The sequence below is a fragment of the Lethenteron reissneri genome, chromosome 56 (assembly GCF_015708825.2).
Source record: "Lethenteron reissneri isolate LAM-NWPU_2019-01 chromosome 56, ASM1570882v1, whole genome shotgun sequence".
NCBI classification, from domain to species: domain Eukaryota; kingdom Metazoa; phylum Chordata; class Hyperoartia; order Petromyzontiformes; family Petromyzontidae; genus Lethenteron; species Lethenteron reissneri.
Window position 1 is genome coordinate 8,936,718 of NC_083834.1, and position 16,564 is coordinate 8,953,281.

At 49.0% G+C, this 16,564-nt stretch overlaps 1 protein-coding gene across 8 annotated transcripts in view; it reads right to left on the bottom strand.

Moving 5' to 3' along the window:
- The window catches only part of LOC133357110 (syntaxin-binding protein 5-like), a 203,998-nt gene that overhangs the window by 11,647 nt on the left and 175,787 nt on the right, over nt 1–16,564 (bottom strand). For 7 of the 8 annotated variants that reach the window (XM_061574898.1, XM_061574896.1, XM_061574893.1 and 4 more), the window contains 4 exons: nt 12,884–13,078; nt 9,805–9,852; nt 6,020–6,133; nt 634–873 (listed from right to left, as the gene is read on the bottom strand). In XM_061574898.1, the coding sequence (XP_061430882.1) occupies nt 634–873; nt 6,020–6,133; nt 9,805–9,852; nt 12,884–13,078 (597 nt within the window). The remainder of the gene's footprint in view (nt 1–633; nt 874–6,019; nt 6,134–9,804; nt 9,853–12,883; nt 13,079–16,564) is intronic. The other variant, XM_061574897.1, reaches the window with a different exon arrangement.

Genomic DNA, 16,564 nt, shown 5'->3' on the forward strand with positions numbered 1-16,564 from the left:
ACAGCGGTTGCGTGCAACCAAGGTGCGCGACTGATTGTGCAGACGTGGACTGACCCTTTATGCCTCGTGGCAAAACAAACTGCACACGCGTGTGTGTGTGTGCTTGTGCGTGATCAGAGGTGGATTTTATAAACTTCCGAAACTGAAAGCTTTTTTTAATAGGGGGCCCACATTATTTTAAAAACAACAGTCCCATTTATTTTCCCTGGTTAGTTTTTCATGGTTGTCATAGGATTGGGGGAAGGGGAAATCCCACCCACCGCTGCCCCCCCCCCCCCCACCGCTGCCCCCCCCCCCCCACCACTGCTCCGAAAGAGGTGAGCGAGGGTTCAATAGGTCACGGATATAGGTCGTCGGTACGAGCCCCCGCCTAATGCTCTGAAGGCAAAGAGTGCAAACGTGAAATCGATTCTCTGCCTCGCAGCCAAGTGTAAGGAGGTCAGGACCGGGGGATTGTGTGTTCAGAAGTAGCAGCAGTTCTCAACAGAGCCGCGACATTCTCAACACATCATCACTGGTCAAAGTCCCTTGCCGGCAGACCTGACGGGAGGCCATTACAATAGCCGGCCCTCGGGAAGATGAACGTATGGATTAACGCTTCTGTGCCGCCCACCGATGGCGAGGAAAACGCACCGCTCGGCGAGATGATGACCGGCTGGCTGAGCCGCTGCTCGCTGGATGGCGGCAGGCTGAGGCCCACGGACAGGACGGTGCCCAGGCTGGTGCCGACCCAGAGGCACGGGCACGTGGAGCCGTCGCCCTTGCGCGCGAAGCTCTCCGAGAAGCGCAGGGCCGTCACGGACTCGCGCGACTCCTTGTCGATGCTGCACACGCTGGAGCTTCGCGATTGGCCCAGCGAGTTGTCACGCGTCTCTGTGCGACGGGCACACAGAGGTGGGGGACCGCTTGATCTCCTGTCGCCTCCTGCCGTGTGTCTCCCTCGCCGTGCGCCCCATCGCGCTTTCGTTCCTTAAGCCTTCTTGCTCACTGGGAATCAACTCCCATTGCGCGTAAAGTAATCACACTGGTCAACAAAAAAATCTTTTTTTTTTCTGGCCTGGACTTTTGCAGCTGTTTTAGACTGATTTCAGGGTGCTGATTCCAAATCTGATCTCAGATTTGCTCTATCCCGTCTCGTTTTTATGCTATCGGCATACCCCATTTTCATTGATTTTACCCGAAATTAACTCTGTCACTTATGATTGCAAGTTGTTGCGAGTCAGTGACTGCTTTAGTGTTAATATATGGTGCTGTATTCTTAGGATAGTGTGTTTATAATATCATTGTATGTAGATATCCACATTTATTTAATATTTTTCTTCTGCAGTTTTTATTGAAAATGCAATATTTGATATCTCAAAAACCTGATGTGATAGACAAAAACTAATGCTAGATTTGGAATCAGCACCCCAAAATTACCTTAAAACCGTTGGAATACCTTATGCCAGAAAAAGTGTGTTGACCAGTGTCATCTTCACAACAACAACCTGCCTCTGTTCCTCACCTTACAACCGCCATATATTCTCCCCCAGCACATCCTAGCCCTACTTATCCTGCCTTCCCCCATCTCCAGGTACGACGAGGCGTACCCCAATCCCTATCACTACCCCGATCACGACCCCTACCTCTCCCTAACCTCTCCTGCCTGTTCTCCTCTTACCATGACTACACCGCCACTTCAAATAACAACCCCCACTCTTTATCTCAACCGCTGTCATCTTGTGCACCATTTTTTTTTACAATTTATGTAAAGAGCATTGGTGTAGGGCGCTCATGTGAATCTGTATACGATGATGAGGATGTCGCGGACTCGCATCACTCGCTCACTGCGATGATTCACTACGTCGTCGAGTGGAAAAAGCGTGTCCTCGAAATAACGTGGCTTGCGCGGGCGGCTTCGTGGGTGAATTATTTTTAGCGTTCGTATAGAATTGGGGGGGGGGGGGCACACGGTGCTGGGTCTGTCCCATTGACCCCCTTCCCGGCGGGCGTTCCGACATCTTCAGGTGGCCTCGAAGTGCACCTAGCCTGGCACAGCGCGGTGGTGATGTGGCGAATGGCGGTTGTTGTTGGATGTATTGTCCCGCATACATAATATTGGGGAGGGGGGGTATAATGGCCGGAAGAGGAACTGCTAGAAATTGGTGACGATTTGAAAAATCGCCCTGCTGCCGACGCTTGTAGGTCTACACGCTGTCGGTGCAGAGACGTCGGTGACGTTGCCACGGGGAGCGAACAGGAACGTCACGTGCCCGGTGCAGTCTCGGTTCTAGAACGCACGGAGTGTCGCGCGCTCCAGAACTGACTTGCGGATTACGATGGAGGTTGGTTGTTTTTTTTAAATACGTTTCTTTTAAATCGCTCTTTGCATTCGTGTGATGCAAAAGCAATTATATTGTGCTTGATATTTGTATGATATGAAAAGCGAGGTGCGGAGCATTGTAAGCTCTACATGGGTTAAATGGAAATAATGGGGCTATACATGGGGCACCCACCCCCTACATTAGCCCGGTATTTCGAGGACACCTCGTGTATGCATGGCTCACCGTCTCTGCCAAACCCCAACTCCTTGCTTCCCGTGATCAGCTCCCTCCCCTCTACAATCCCAACCAATGGTCTCGCGATGCTATTGCGTGCGGACGCTTCGTCATTTAAAATCGTATCGATTGACCCAATGCATTTAACCAATGCGACCTCGTGGGTGCTGTTGCTGCCATCAGCAAAAAAATGCTTCCATGCAGTCAAGGCCACGCACGTGGAGCGTGCCGTCAAATTGCTGGAAGTCAGAATCACGACAAAATACGATGAACACATCAACGTCATTAAACACAGCAATTACGTAACACAAATTGGTTTGCAGGTACGGAGTGAACACCGTTCAGAACGTGCTTCAAATGAGTTGCCGTGGCGTTTTATTGTTTTTTACCCGAATTCACTGGCAAAAAAAAATAAACATCGGCAATGTATCTATCTTAAACGCGTCTACGGGGCAAAATGATTTCTTGCAGAGCAGGGGTTCGTATGGAGCACGCGAATCACGGGGGTTACAAAAACCGCAGCAGGCAATTTGAACGAGGTGCGTTATTTCTCATGCGGCCGCGGTTACTCCCGCCAAGCAGCTGTCAGTGTTGAAGTTACACGGGCGTGTGCACAATGGCTGGGTCCAATTCCTAATTCGCCGCCACAACATGACTGTATAACGTGCACGGGGAAAAGAATCACGCAGCTCACTGCCAAAACCACCTTACTCTCTCAAAACAGTGCTATCTTCAGCTAATCTGCTCGTAAAATGCTGCATTTTACATGTAATTACCCGTGGGTGTTAATTATTTATATACGCCAGATTCACACCAAATAATGGCTTTCTCTTTTGATTTTGCCGTTCATTTGCAGCGCAGGATTACCCCGCACTGCGTAAACATTTACGTGAATTAATGTTCGGCATATGTGCACGCATTTAGGAACGTCGGTACTGATTTGTATTCATCAAGGTGGTGGTGCAAAAGGCAATGACAAAGATCCCCCGTATAGCCTTAACAGACTGCAGAGGCAAGTGCCGATAGCGAGCACCTATGAAGGCCGTAGGGGTGGGTAGCAAGCACCACGCCCGGCCGCCTTTGTCTCCCCAGCGGCGATGTTTTACCCATCGCACGGGGTACTCATTTGAGGCTGAGTTGACCTAGGGGAGGCCTGGGACCTGTTCAAATATTCGTCACCGGTGTACGGCGTTTAGCGGGAATCGAACCCGGGTCGCCGGATTCGTAGTGCGGCGCGTTAACCGCTGCGCCACCGCTCCCCAGGCACGAGCTCACATTGTGCAAAGCCGTGGACTTGCTCAAGTGAATTGGCCAGATGGCTACGGTCCTTGAGACGAAGGCCTTCGACAGCTGTGACTCTGCGCGGCGGTGCATATTTGCAGCCGTGCACGATGTCAGTCGGGAAGCACCATCGCAGCCTCTTGCAGGTCCCCCTCCCCCCGCCCGGCCCACGTCCGCTCGGCCTCAAACGAGCACCTGACGTGATGCGTGAGCATCGGCAAACGAGGGTGGGCTAACCGTGGCGCATTTCATAGGTGCTCGCCAACAGGGTTTGCCGCAGCAGAAGCCTGCGCGGGGAATTTTTTATCTCCGTCTTATAGTTTGTGAATAGATCAAACTTGCGGAGATTCCTAAGACACGATTGCAGACGTGGTCATGTGTCCCCCTCAAGGCCTCTTAGTATCTGGGGATGCCAGATCTTCCCTGTGGTTACAGATCGAGGCTTCGGCCTCAGGTCAACTGATCAGTTCTCCGTGGAACTCTCTCTCCCACGAGGTCGCAGGATCTCCGAGTCTGTGAGGGTTTGTAAAGCTTTACTTAAAACGTATCCATGAACCTCTGTTGATTAAACTTTTAGCAAATTAAAAAAATTGCTTTCGGCATTCATTTATTTCGGCCATTTCTTCGTTTTTAGTTTCACGGGTTAGCATCGTGCCGTGTGTCGGCTTCTGCCGTGCATACCGTGCCAACCCATATTGTTTACCCCGTATTCCTGTACAGGGAAATTGAGTGTTCAGATCCATATGGCGAAACAAATAAAAAAATGTCCTATTTGTTTGTGTTTCTCAATGTGATGGGACTTTGCAGGATGAACGTTGAGATTTTCGCCTGCGAGCCCAACTTTGTATCCATTTCAACAATGACAAACTGTTGGGAAGCAAATGCTGGCATTGGTAATTTGAAAAGAAAACACATTTATTTTTTATAATAATATAAAATACTCAAGCGGCTGAAAAATAAAGCACCTCTTTCCGTCAAATTGTGTGGAGACTGACAGCTCGGGTACAAGTGTCGATACCGAGACACCGGTTACATTGCGACAGGGAGTGAGTGGTTGGGAATGGGGTAGAAAAGGGGGGGGGGCGATTGGGGGATTACTGTGATTCTGAGTAGGGTTGCCGCGATATCAAATATTTCACGATGAACGTGCGTTGAGATTAGTTGGCTGCCGCTATCCATTCCCACGTGATAAGCCGCTTTGTTGAACGATCATTTGCGATAGTCCAAGTCGCTTCTGAAAAAAGAAGCTAAACGCTCAGTGGGCTTCACGTGGTGAAATAAAAATGAGTTTAGTTTTTAGCGATTTGCTTAACTTTCCTATGCTTTGCACTCCTATGGTGTGTGTTGTACTGTTTGTTTTCGTAACTAAGAGCTTTACAGCACATCGGATTCCTCCAATATAAGTTATTTCAAATTTTGACAATGTGGCGTCGATCATCACGATATCAGTTTCGCGTAAGTTTGTAATTGCATTTACCATTTTAAAAGTTGTTGTATTATTATTGTGCTTTGCTGTATTTCCTATGACGAGTGAATACGACTGAAATGTTCTCTGTCTGCAGTTCACTTGGCACATGCCCAACATACACCTTACGATCATTGCAACTTTACAATTTGTCAAGCTTATAACTCGTACACCGATAATAACGCGTGGAAATCATTACAAGTTGTTATTTAATGAACTACGAACACTATGACGCCATGCAATCTATCTGCACATGCCGTAAATCTCTCCGGAAAAAAAAACTTTTTTCAAAGCACTCAATTTCCCGGGGCGATAGTTACTCGTTTAGAAGGTTGATGATCGCATTCTTAACTTTATAAATGCTAGGGGAACATTTTGTCACGAACGGCGAATATTTTGGCGATTTAAACGAACAAGGCCAATCGCAACGCAAGGGTATTCTTCGAATCGGACAATACTTTTTTCGGTCACGGACGTTGCATCGCAGCGGTATACCACCGCAGGCCGGTGATATCGCCGCAACCCTAGTTCTGGTGAGAGGTGGCGGCGTGAGGCATGGGATACGTGGAGCCAGTCGAGACCCTGGCTCGTGTCTGGTAGATGACGAGAGAAAGAGAGATAGCAGAAGAGAAGGCACTTTGGGAAGCAAGGTTTGGTGATGTTAAAGACTTGGAACAGGGGGGGTGGGGGTGGTGAGTGATGTAGGAGAGGAATGTAGCTTTTGTGCGCGTCTTACCTCGGCCATTCCACGCGTAACCGGAGGCCTGGTGATCGTCATGCGAGAAAATACTGAAGCTGTGTAATTGCTGAAGCATTGCTCGTCTGCCTCCATGCGTCGTGGCGGTCGTGGCTACATGGAGGGGCCGAGAGGGGACCAACGTGTTAATGCCGATCCCAGGTGCCGCCACGTGGCAATGGCCCGGCAAAAGCTCCGTCTTAGAATAAAGATGCCAATTCTCTTTATTCTGGGAGGCTCAAACCAGCGGCCCCTTCACACCACTGCCGGCACCGCCCACTTTCACATATCCACACCCACTCACCCACTAGCCCCTCCCCCACCCCGCCCACTCCTCTGCCAGCCCCGCCCACTGCTTAGGTAACCACGCCCCTTCGCCCGTATTATGAGTTGAGCATGAGGTCTCATGTCTTTAAGATTTAGCCTCTAATCTGTCAGCATCATGCAGCTGGTGAGCCAAGTCTCATTCCGCTGCATTATCTCCCCTTAGGGAGTCGTAATTTCGCTTTCTTATAAACCACTGCATGGGGTCAGCTGCTCTTATGGCGATTTAACATTTGCATATATATTTTAATTGAACAATACATTATCAGCGCTGGAAAATCTCGACGTTTTGAAACACCGAATGCCCGGGCATTTGCTAAGCCGGGCCAATGTGTGTGCCTCTGTCAACGAGCATCGATTGCGAGTTTAAAACCCCAAGCAAAACACCACGCAGCTCAGCTTTTGGCGAGACCGCCGCTCATAAATGTAGGAACAGAAGTATCAGGACTAAGCACATGTGGAGGACGCAGGGAAATATTCCCCACGTGGGGTTGGGATTAGGCTTATGAACTTTTGCGGAGAAAAGCAGCGAGGGTTCTGCTGCCGTCGCTGCTGACCCGGCTGTGGATTTCGCTCGCGACGCTGCAGGATAACCCAAGCGGTGACGAAAAGAGTTGAAGGGGTTTTTTTTTTTTCTCAAACGGTCTTCACTTATTTCAATTTGCTTTTCAGCGGTCTCTTGAACCGCTCTCGTGACACATTTCAAGAGTGCCGCGGTCGTTTTAGCAGTGACAAGAATAAAGTTTGTGAAAGAAAACGGGTGCTTTGACAGAAGGCACACAAAGAGCCATCGGTTATCTAAAAGGAATCAAAGTTTTGTCGTTTGACGGCCAACTTGAAAACCAGCGCTGTCTGCCACCAATGTCACCAATTTAGCGAGGATATATATATATTTTAAGGGCAGTGGTTGATGCTTCCCCGCCCCCCACCCTCGTTCCCTCCCTCCCCCTCCCCTCCCCCAAATTAAAAGCAGCAAGTCAGCAGCACCGGAGGTGACTGAGCATCTGCCCAGTCAGGGTCGCACGCTGACGTTTGAATCCGCAGCCGAACACTGATCAGCTGATCAGACAGGACCAACCGCCACCGCCAGCCGGAGCACAGGGCACGTGAGACAAGGGGGCTACTCAAGAGAGGGGGGTAGCCCGGCCACACAATGCTTCAGCAAAAAAAAATTGGCACAAAAGACGATCAGGTGGGGTCGATGGGGAGACGGTCGGGGGGATGGGAGGGGGCTGGGTGGACGGGGGGAGGGGTATTAGGTGTGGGAGGGGTACCAGAGACTGGCTGGAGGCTGCTAGGTTATGAAGAGAGAGATAGGGGGAAGGGGGAGAGAGACAAAGAAGGAGATGACACAAGCCCCGGGACAGACGTAGAAGAGATGGAGGGCACAGGACGACAGGATGTGTGGACAAAGAAATAACAAAACATTTAAAAAAAGAAACAAACACATGGACAAAGCTGCAGGACTATTTTGCGATAATTTAATTGTGTTGGCCGGTGATTAGTTAAGCACTGATCAGTTATTCATAATTTATATGCAAAGTAGGAATATGCACTGGGTTGGGTTTTTTCCTCTTCTATGTAAATATGCATTAAAGTTACACATCTCATCGAGATTATATATATTCTAACGTTATTAAGAACCTTCAGATTTTTTTTTTAATACGTAAATAAAATAACCAGATTTAAGTTGGCTACTTCGGCGTCGAGAAATGTGAAATCTTCCCTCCGTTTAGCGTGAAGATAGTCGAACCATAGGGCGATGCAAGGGCTTCGGACGAGACAAAACAGCGACAACGTTTAACATAGAAACAAAGATGCGATCGTATCCACCTCCTGCAAAGAGACATCTCACATGCGGATCGCGGTCAGCCACGCTGGCATCGCCGTGAGCATCTGGCTACTCGCGCTCGTGACACGGGGTTTCAGCGGAGCGCTTCGAACTACGTCGTTAACGCGTCGGGACCAGGGCACAATCGATTCCTTTTACTTAAACTAAACAAGAGCAAAGCCCAAGCGTCAACGGTTAATGTGGATTTAATGGAAAAAATAAATAAAAAGTAACCGGCAAAGAAAATGTTGCTCTCGACTATAATAGCAAAGGCCGCCAACTCAACGTGAGCCAGCAAAAAAGAGGGACATGAATGTATGTTTGAGCGAGTCGTGGTGGTGCTGCGATTAACCCCCCAAAGTGAGCCCAGCCGATAATGAAGTTGAAAAATCGGCGCCGCATCGCCTCGAAATGTCACGGGCACGCAAACGCAGATCCATCCGTGTAAATAATTGACGAGGCAGCTGGCGGCCTGCATTCTGCCACGCACTTAACGGCGTCGTCGGAGCGAGTGTGGCAGGTGACGGCCGGTGTGAAACGGACGATTCGAATCGCGCTCACGTCTTAAGCGTACCGCTGCCACCGCTGCTAAAAGAACAATAATGCACTGCACACCGGCAACCATCGTCGGCCAGAAGCGGGTCACATCCCTCGGGTTGGAGGGGAAATGCTGCAAGCGGGGACGCCGCTGCAGACTTGCTCGCCAGATGTGCCCGAAAATGGCGTGGCATCACGTGCCTCCCGTGTAAGGCCGTCAATTTTTTTTTTCCCGAATGGACTCTTGTCGGTAATGGACGGTGCAGTGTCTGTTAAGAAAGGTGAAGTGGGCCTCGGGCGAGACGCACCGCTGAAGCGGACGATGGCCGATGGTCAGGGCCAATGATGTAGCAGCAGCCAAAGGATGGATCGCGTCTGAGAGGAGAGCCACCTTAAACGTAACTATATTTTTTCTTTAAACTATCAACGAAACTATTTTATTTTACCAGGTAAGGCCCACGGAGCTCTTGTTCAGAAGCAACCTGGCCACAAGTGATAGCTCAACGAAGTGGCTTACCATATGGAAATTTATAGCAGCCGAATACTCTTAACGCATGTTAATTCTAAATCTGAAGGGAAAAAACGGAGGCTCCGGAGAAAAATCCACACGACCATGGGGAGAACATGCAAACCCAAACTATACAGAGGCGTCAGCATCGGGCTCGAACCCACGACCTCCTGCATACCTGGCGAGGTAGTTAACATCTCACCACCATGGCGCCCCACCTTGCAGACGGAGCGATTAAATCAGCCCGTGTGTCCACAAATCAAATGTACCGCAGTGTACAACATGCACGTACGTACACCCCTTTGTGAATCCATCGCTGGACGAAGGCCACCTGGTTCGTACACGTCTGTGAAGGTGGGGGCCCCAGTACCGATTCAGTTGTCACTTACCACTGATGTTAGCCGTGGCCCGGGAAGTGGGAATTTGAACTCGGGTCGCCGGCATAAGCCGCTGAGTGCGCTAACTGCAGCGCCTCCGCTCAGCCCCTAGCATGCAGCGGAGTGGTGAGCGTGAAATTAAAAAGCGACTGGGATCGTACAATAACGGCGTAGGGAGAAAGAGGATTGAGAAACAAAGATGCAATACCAGCTGGAGTGCAGGCGCCAACGCCAATGTGGAATGATTTGGAGGCACCTGCGGTTCCACAGAAACATGGGAAATACAGGGGTCAAAGGTCACGTGGGAACGTGAAGGCAGGGAGCGAGCGCGAGTGGGTCAAGCGACGTAATCACCGGGCCACGGCGCTTCGCGTACTCAAATTCTAGCATTGCGGTTTACGACGATGTGGCTTTGGTGAGCTCGCAACAGTGAGCGCAGTCGAAGCTGGATACTAGCGACAGTGCCTTCAGGAGTGAGGCCAGCGTGATGTGAGGGTGCGCGACTTGTACGGGTACTGTGCTTGGGCAAACACATCTCATCGGTGGTGGTGATGCTGCTGCTGCTGCATTGGCAGTGGCGCGCAAGAACAAACGACGGCAAGCTGATCGCATGCGTCGACAACGACGCGGTCTTAAAAGGAAGAATAGATGAGAGGCATCGTTTTGGGCAATTGTCCTTCTTCATAGCATCAGATTTTTTTTTTCATCAGGCCCCATGGTGTTAAATGCAATCTCTAACTCGTATCATCCACGGTGCCTCTCTGCTGGCCTGCCTACGGATGTGCTCTGAAGAAGGGCCATTTCCCGAAATGGCACCTGTTATAATATATTTTCTTTCCTTATTGACGAAAGTGTCGAGGTTGATAATTGTTTTTTTACCCTTTTATCTGGCAACAAAACTGACACCTTTTTTTACAAGGAGTCATGTTTGCATATACTACAATACCTGCAGTCATAATGCAGACAAAAAACATAACTCTGATAATGTATGCACTGTCCTTATGTCATATTTTTTACTGGAAAATAAGGTTCAAATGGAGTGTCGAGGTTATTTGTTATTTGTGCGAGGTGTGCCTGTATCCAGCTTCTACTGCAACAGGTTTCACTAAAGTCATAAAAGGCCTTCTTGTTAATCCACTGTTGGATGAAGGCCCACCCCATGCTATTTTGGTCATGGGGGTTGTTGGACCATACTTCACCACGCTGATCAATGGGGGCTGGTGAAGGGCAGGAGCCTAGGATCAGTTCAGATATCATTTACCACCGATGTTAGCCGTGGCCGAGATTCGAACTCAGGTTGCCGTGTTCATAACGCAGTGTGCAATGCAACTGGCTCTACGCTACAGCACATATATGGGCATGAACGTAAACAAAATTAGTCAAATTCATTACTATATGTGAATATACAATATAGTGCAGAAAGCGATAGTGGGATTTTAAATCACAATATTTGAAAACAGAAGGCACACATATTTTTTTTTACTTTAATGCTCGTGGCGACTGACTTTGGGTAAACGGTCCACAGAACATATAATAACAACACAACGTCATGTATCGTTTGCCAAGATGGATCTGCCTGATATCATTTGGCAGCGTTTTGCGTGGTGGTGTCACTTGCAACCCCCTTGCCGTACCACCAACAACGCATCGTTGGAATGTTCGCACGTTGCAATGCACGCGGGGGCTGAAGCGTCGCTCACACGCTTTTTTCCCCTTAACAGAGAACGTGAGATATTTCGCAACATTGCCACCAACTCAGCCTCCCGTTATCTTTCACGTGAAACTCTAATATTTTAATTTTTTATTATCAATGTTTTGTTGTTATTGTTGCATTTCGCCACCGAATATGCCACGGCTGACGCTGCTTTTGTGTACCGCTGACCAGGGCTCCCCTGCCGATCTGACAACCAATGCCACCCGCTCGTTGTACAACGCCAGCGTGTAAGTCAGTCGTCTCGGGGGGAGGAAAAGCCGGAGCGATTATTTTTTGTCGCTTGCCGGAAACGTGGGCTGGCACCAGATGGCACGGGAGGTGCCCCCAGCGGGTGCCGTCGAGCGGGACCCAGCGATTACCCCCCGTGTGCGTGTGTGTGTGCGTGTGTGTGTGTGCGTGTGTGTGTGCGTGTGTGTGTGTGTGCGTGTGTGTGTGTGTGTGCGTGTGTGTGTGTGCGTGTGTGTGTGTGCGTGTGTGTGTGTGCGTGTGTGTGTGTGTGCGTGTGTGTGTGTGCGTGTGTGTGTGTGTGTGCGTGTGTGTGTGTGTGTGCGTGTGTGTGTGTGTGCGTGTGTGTGTGTGCGTGTGTGTGTGCGTGTGTGTGTGCCAGCTTAAAACAAAAATAAAGGCGATTCTAATTTAAGTTTCTTAAGTGTCGGGTTCAGGATGTGGTGCCATTGAATGTGCAACGGCTTGCCGTTTCCCCGTTCATACAATTTGGACAGGACTGTGATTTATTTACGATGTAATGTCATACATCATGGCTGCGGGAAGCCAATGTTGTTCATCGTTGGGTTCCATGATTCTTTCAGTTTCCTAGCAGCACCAATGGCCATAATTTTCAACTCTCCCAAACGTCAACTCTGCACCGCAGGACTGGCTCAAGAAAATAAAGAGGGGCTGTAGGGACAACGTGTATGTAGATGTCTCTGGGGGGTTCAGCTTAATAGATAAAAAAAGTATTGCCTTGTGCCAGTTTCTTCACTCTCCTCCAATTAGTTTACTTGAGAATATGCATGACTGCGCATTATCGCCCAATTAGTACAATGCCATAAAGGGCCATGTTTTACAACCACTAACTTAACATTTGACACCACTCATTATACAACTTTTTTTGCTTTGTTTCAACAAATTACCAACAAGTAAACTGCGTCGTGGACACAGACCCACTGTCGTCCATTCATCCGAGCTCACCTCTGTAAACGAATTAATTCTCCCAATTCAAAGTCGACGTCAGGAGTCTCAACAGTTGGGACCTGCCACGCGGCCCTTACAGAGCCGGCCTTCGCGGTTGTTGCTGCCCCTAACGTGTATACCATGTGCAGTGGTTACACCCTACAGGCTATCTGCCCCCATGGATCGTGACGATGACAATGATGCTTGTACGGCTCTTCGTACAGCCACGGGAGGTTGTTAGAGCCTATTATTACCATCGTCGTCATCGTCGTCGTCGTGAGACCTCTCTTCTCATCGGTTCGGCAACAGAATCGGTATTTGCACCGGAGGAATTCCGCTAAGCTACAAAGCCCCTTTTTTGTTTCACAGATGCCCATCAGCAAGCGCCTCACCCCCCTACCTTCTCCGTTGGCGGGCGCGGCGGGCGCGGCGGGCGCGCTGACCTCCATGCAGGCGGCAGACATCGCCTTGCGGAACGGAGGTCTCACGGGTCCCCGGCTCTTGGCCTTGGGCGCTTCGCTGGGGGCGAAGCGCTTCGCGGGGCTCCTCGACTGCTGGGCCGTGGTGGGACTGGTGCACACCCCGTTCAGCTGGTCTGAGAGACACAACGGCAACAACGCGGGCGGCAGCGGCGGTGGTGGCACTGCGTGGACACCGGCCGGGCCGGGCCGGGCAGGCGCGGGCGGCAAGAGAGGGCCCCACTTCTCTCGAGCTTCAGAAATGTATCATTTCGATTTCAAACTTTCGTGACTGCAGGGATTCATATTCTTGGTTCTTTTGGTAAAGTCACGTAGAAGGGAGACAATAAAATTATAAGAATATAAAACAATAAAATTCTCACGACGTTTCGACTGCAACACAAGCAATCATCATCAGGTGTGAAAACCACAGGAAGAAAATTTGAAATAAACTGCCATTTTTTTTAACTGCCACTTTTTTCAAATTTTCTTGCTGTGCATTTCACACCTGATGATTATTGCTTGTGTTGCAGTCGAAACGTCGTGAGAATTTATATTTTTATTCTTTTATTGTTTCCTTTCTACGTGACTTTACCGAAAGAACCAAGAATATAAATGTATCATTGTTGTTGTTGCTGTGCTTGTCTGTCTTATTCCTATCGGATATGTTTACGGAGCGCCGTGGCTCCAGGTGCTTTATCATTGCTTGAAAGTGTTCATGGTAAATAATAATGATAATGCATCTTAGATGGCAGGGGCCAGTGTAACGGCCGAGGAATCAGTGACCACGAGAGAGGACAGGGGAGGGACGGGAATGAGTGGAGGGGCGAGGGAAGAGAATGGACGATGGTGAAGAGGTTGAGGCTTTAAGAGAAGAACGGATCGAGGCTAAGGAGGGGGCTGCTTCGTGTACTGGGGCAGTGTTGATTCTACGGGAAGTTATGAGTCTATGGGCAGTGTTGAGTTTATGGGTTGCAATGTTGAGTCTATGGGCAGTGTTGAGTCTATGGGCAGTGTTGAGTCTATGGTGCAGTGTTGAGTCTATTGGCAGTGTTGAGTCTACGGGCAGTGTTGAGTATATGGGTAGCAGTGGTCCATGGGCAGTTTTGAGTCTGGTGCAGTGTTGAGTCTATTGGCAGTGTTGAGTCAATGGGCAGTGTTGAGTCTATGGGCAGTGTTGAGTTTATGGGTAGCAGTGGTCTATGGGGAGTGTTGAGTCTATAGGCAGTGTTGAGTCTACGGGCAGTTTTCAGTCTATGGGTAGCAGTGGTCTATGGGCAGTGTTGAGTCTATTGGCAGTGTTGAGTCTATGGGCAGTGTTGAGTCTATTGGCAGTGTTGAGTCTATGGGTAGCAGTGTTGAGTCTATGATGCAGTGTTGAGTCTATGGTGCAGTGTTGAGTATATGGGCAGTGTTGAGTCTATGGTGCAGTGTTGAGTCTATGGGCAGTGTTGAGTCTATGGTGCAGTCAGTTTAACACGTAGGCTTTCGCGACCAATGTTATTCATAATCAACGTTTTTGGGTTTAGATCGCGTTTATTTATAAATGTGTCGTAACCCTCCACCACCCGACACGGCCAATCAGTAAAAATGTGTCACGTTGACAAAGACAGATAATTACAATCACTCCCCCCTTGAATCTTTGCACCTGATGAGTTGATGAGTTAATGATGACGTCACCCTGCTGCTGCTCTATATAAGAACGGGAGACAGCAGAGCCTCACCATTCTGGCGAATTGCCCGATGATGCTGGTTGCAATTACCAGCGAAACGTCGTACTCAAATTGTAAATGTTGTGGCTTCAACACACCGGTGGGCTAAAGCAGTGAACTATTTGTCTTTGTCAACGTGACACATTTTTACTGATTGGCCGTGTCGGGTGGTGGAGGGTTACGACACATTTATAAATAAACGCGATCTAAACCCAAAAACGTTGACTATGGTGCAGTGTTGAGTCCATGGTGCAGTGGTGAGTCTATGGGTAGCAGTGTTGCTCAATTTACAGGGGAAGTTGATTCCAGTGGAGGGGAGCAAAGAGGGAGAAGGGCCAGTGACGAGATTGGCCACAGGGAGAAGGAGGTACGGAGACAGGGAGAAGATTGGGAATGAAGAGGATGAGAGCAGGGGACATGTAAGGAGACGAGAGGCGAGATGAGGTGGGGGGGGGGGGCAAGGACATCGAGAGACTTAAAGACGAGTGCAGGGTTTTTGTAAAGACAGCGGTGCAATAAACGTGAAGCCAGCGACGTTGGCGTATCGCTAACGACAACAATAATGGTGAATCTTTCTTTTATAAAGCACCTGTCATATCTAAAACATCTCAAAGCGCTGTAAAACAAACTACTCACAACTCTAAACTTCACGCGCGTCAGGAAAGCCTCGCCGAGTCTCGAGACACTCGTTTGAGGATTCTAACGGGTGGTTATATTATTTTTTTGCATATTTGGTGTTTGAACATCTTAACACCTGTTTTATTGCCAGAAAAGGTAAAACGTCTTCTTGTTTTTTTCGTATCATGATGTTGTTGCCATGTGCGTCATCTCCATTCGCAGGGCATTATTTTCAGCCATGGGCGGGATGTTCTGGCCAATACCCAATCGCGTGTTTAATTTTTTTAGCGCATCGTTAACACGCACCAGTTTCACTGCACAACATATTCCCAGCCGCATTGCTTTAAAACCACCACTGTGCCGTGCCGCGCATCGAATTCTGCGCATTGAACGACGCCCGCTCGAAGTTTAAACGTCGCGCCCTCACCACGTGGCCATCTCAGCGTTTACGCCTAAAACCTTGTGGGCAAGTCCCCCGTTTTCGTAGGCCGAGGCTGTCATGCCCGTCCGCTGTTTGATCGCTGCTTTGCATACTGGGGGGGGGGGGGACGCGTGCTTCACTTTAAGCACTCGTTCTTCTATTAAAGGTCCAGGCCTCGACTTACGAACATAATGAGATCCTGAGACACCAATTATTTTATTTGTTAAAGGTCAGGCCTCGACTTACGAACATAATTAAATACTGAGACGCCAATTATTTTATTTGGCAAGGGCTAGTCCTCGATGTACGGACATAATTAGATCTCAAGACACCCGTTTGTAAGCCGCGGGTGTAAACACAGGCACACGTCCATAAGTCGATGAGTGCTTGAAGTTACCCAGGGAAGTCTCGGCGAGTTTAAAGACTCTTGCACAGGTAAGTCCTGCATTGAGCGCCAGATGAAGGTTACGAGGCGACTCAGGATAATTATCAGAGGGAAGCGCCTAAGTATGTAAAAGTCTTTTCATCTTGCAGGGAAAAAACCCAAAGTCATCAAACATATTTAATTATTTTACCTATGTAAAAATTGCATATTTATTAGACTCGGGGTAAATTCGTCAAACATAAAGCACTCGCTGCACTCATTACTTAAAACAAACAAAACTTCGGGGTTTCTCCCGCCCCCCCCCCCCCCAGCTTTAGCTATTGTGACAAAGTCATTAATAACATTATCATAATTCAAAGAAAATGTTTTTATTCTCGATGTGTGCGCTACCGTCGCTCAGCTGTTACCTCCACGTGTAAAGGATTTGCCCTAAAAGAAGCCCAACAACGTCCGAGGGAGACTCAGCCTATGGGGCAATCCGGTCCTG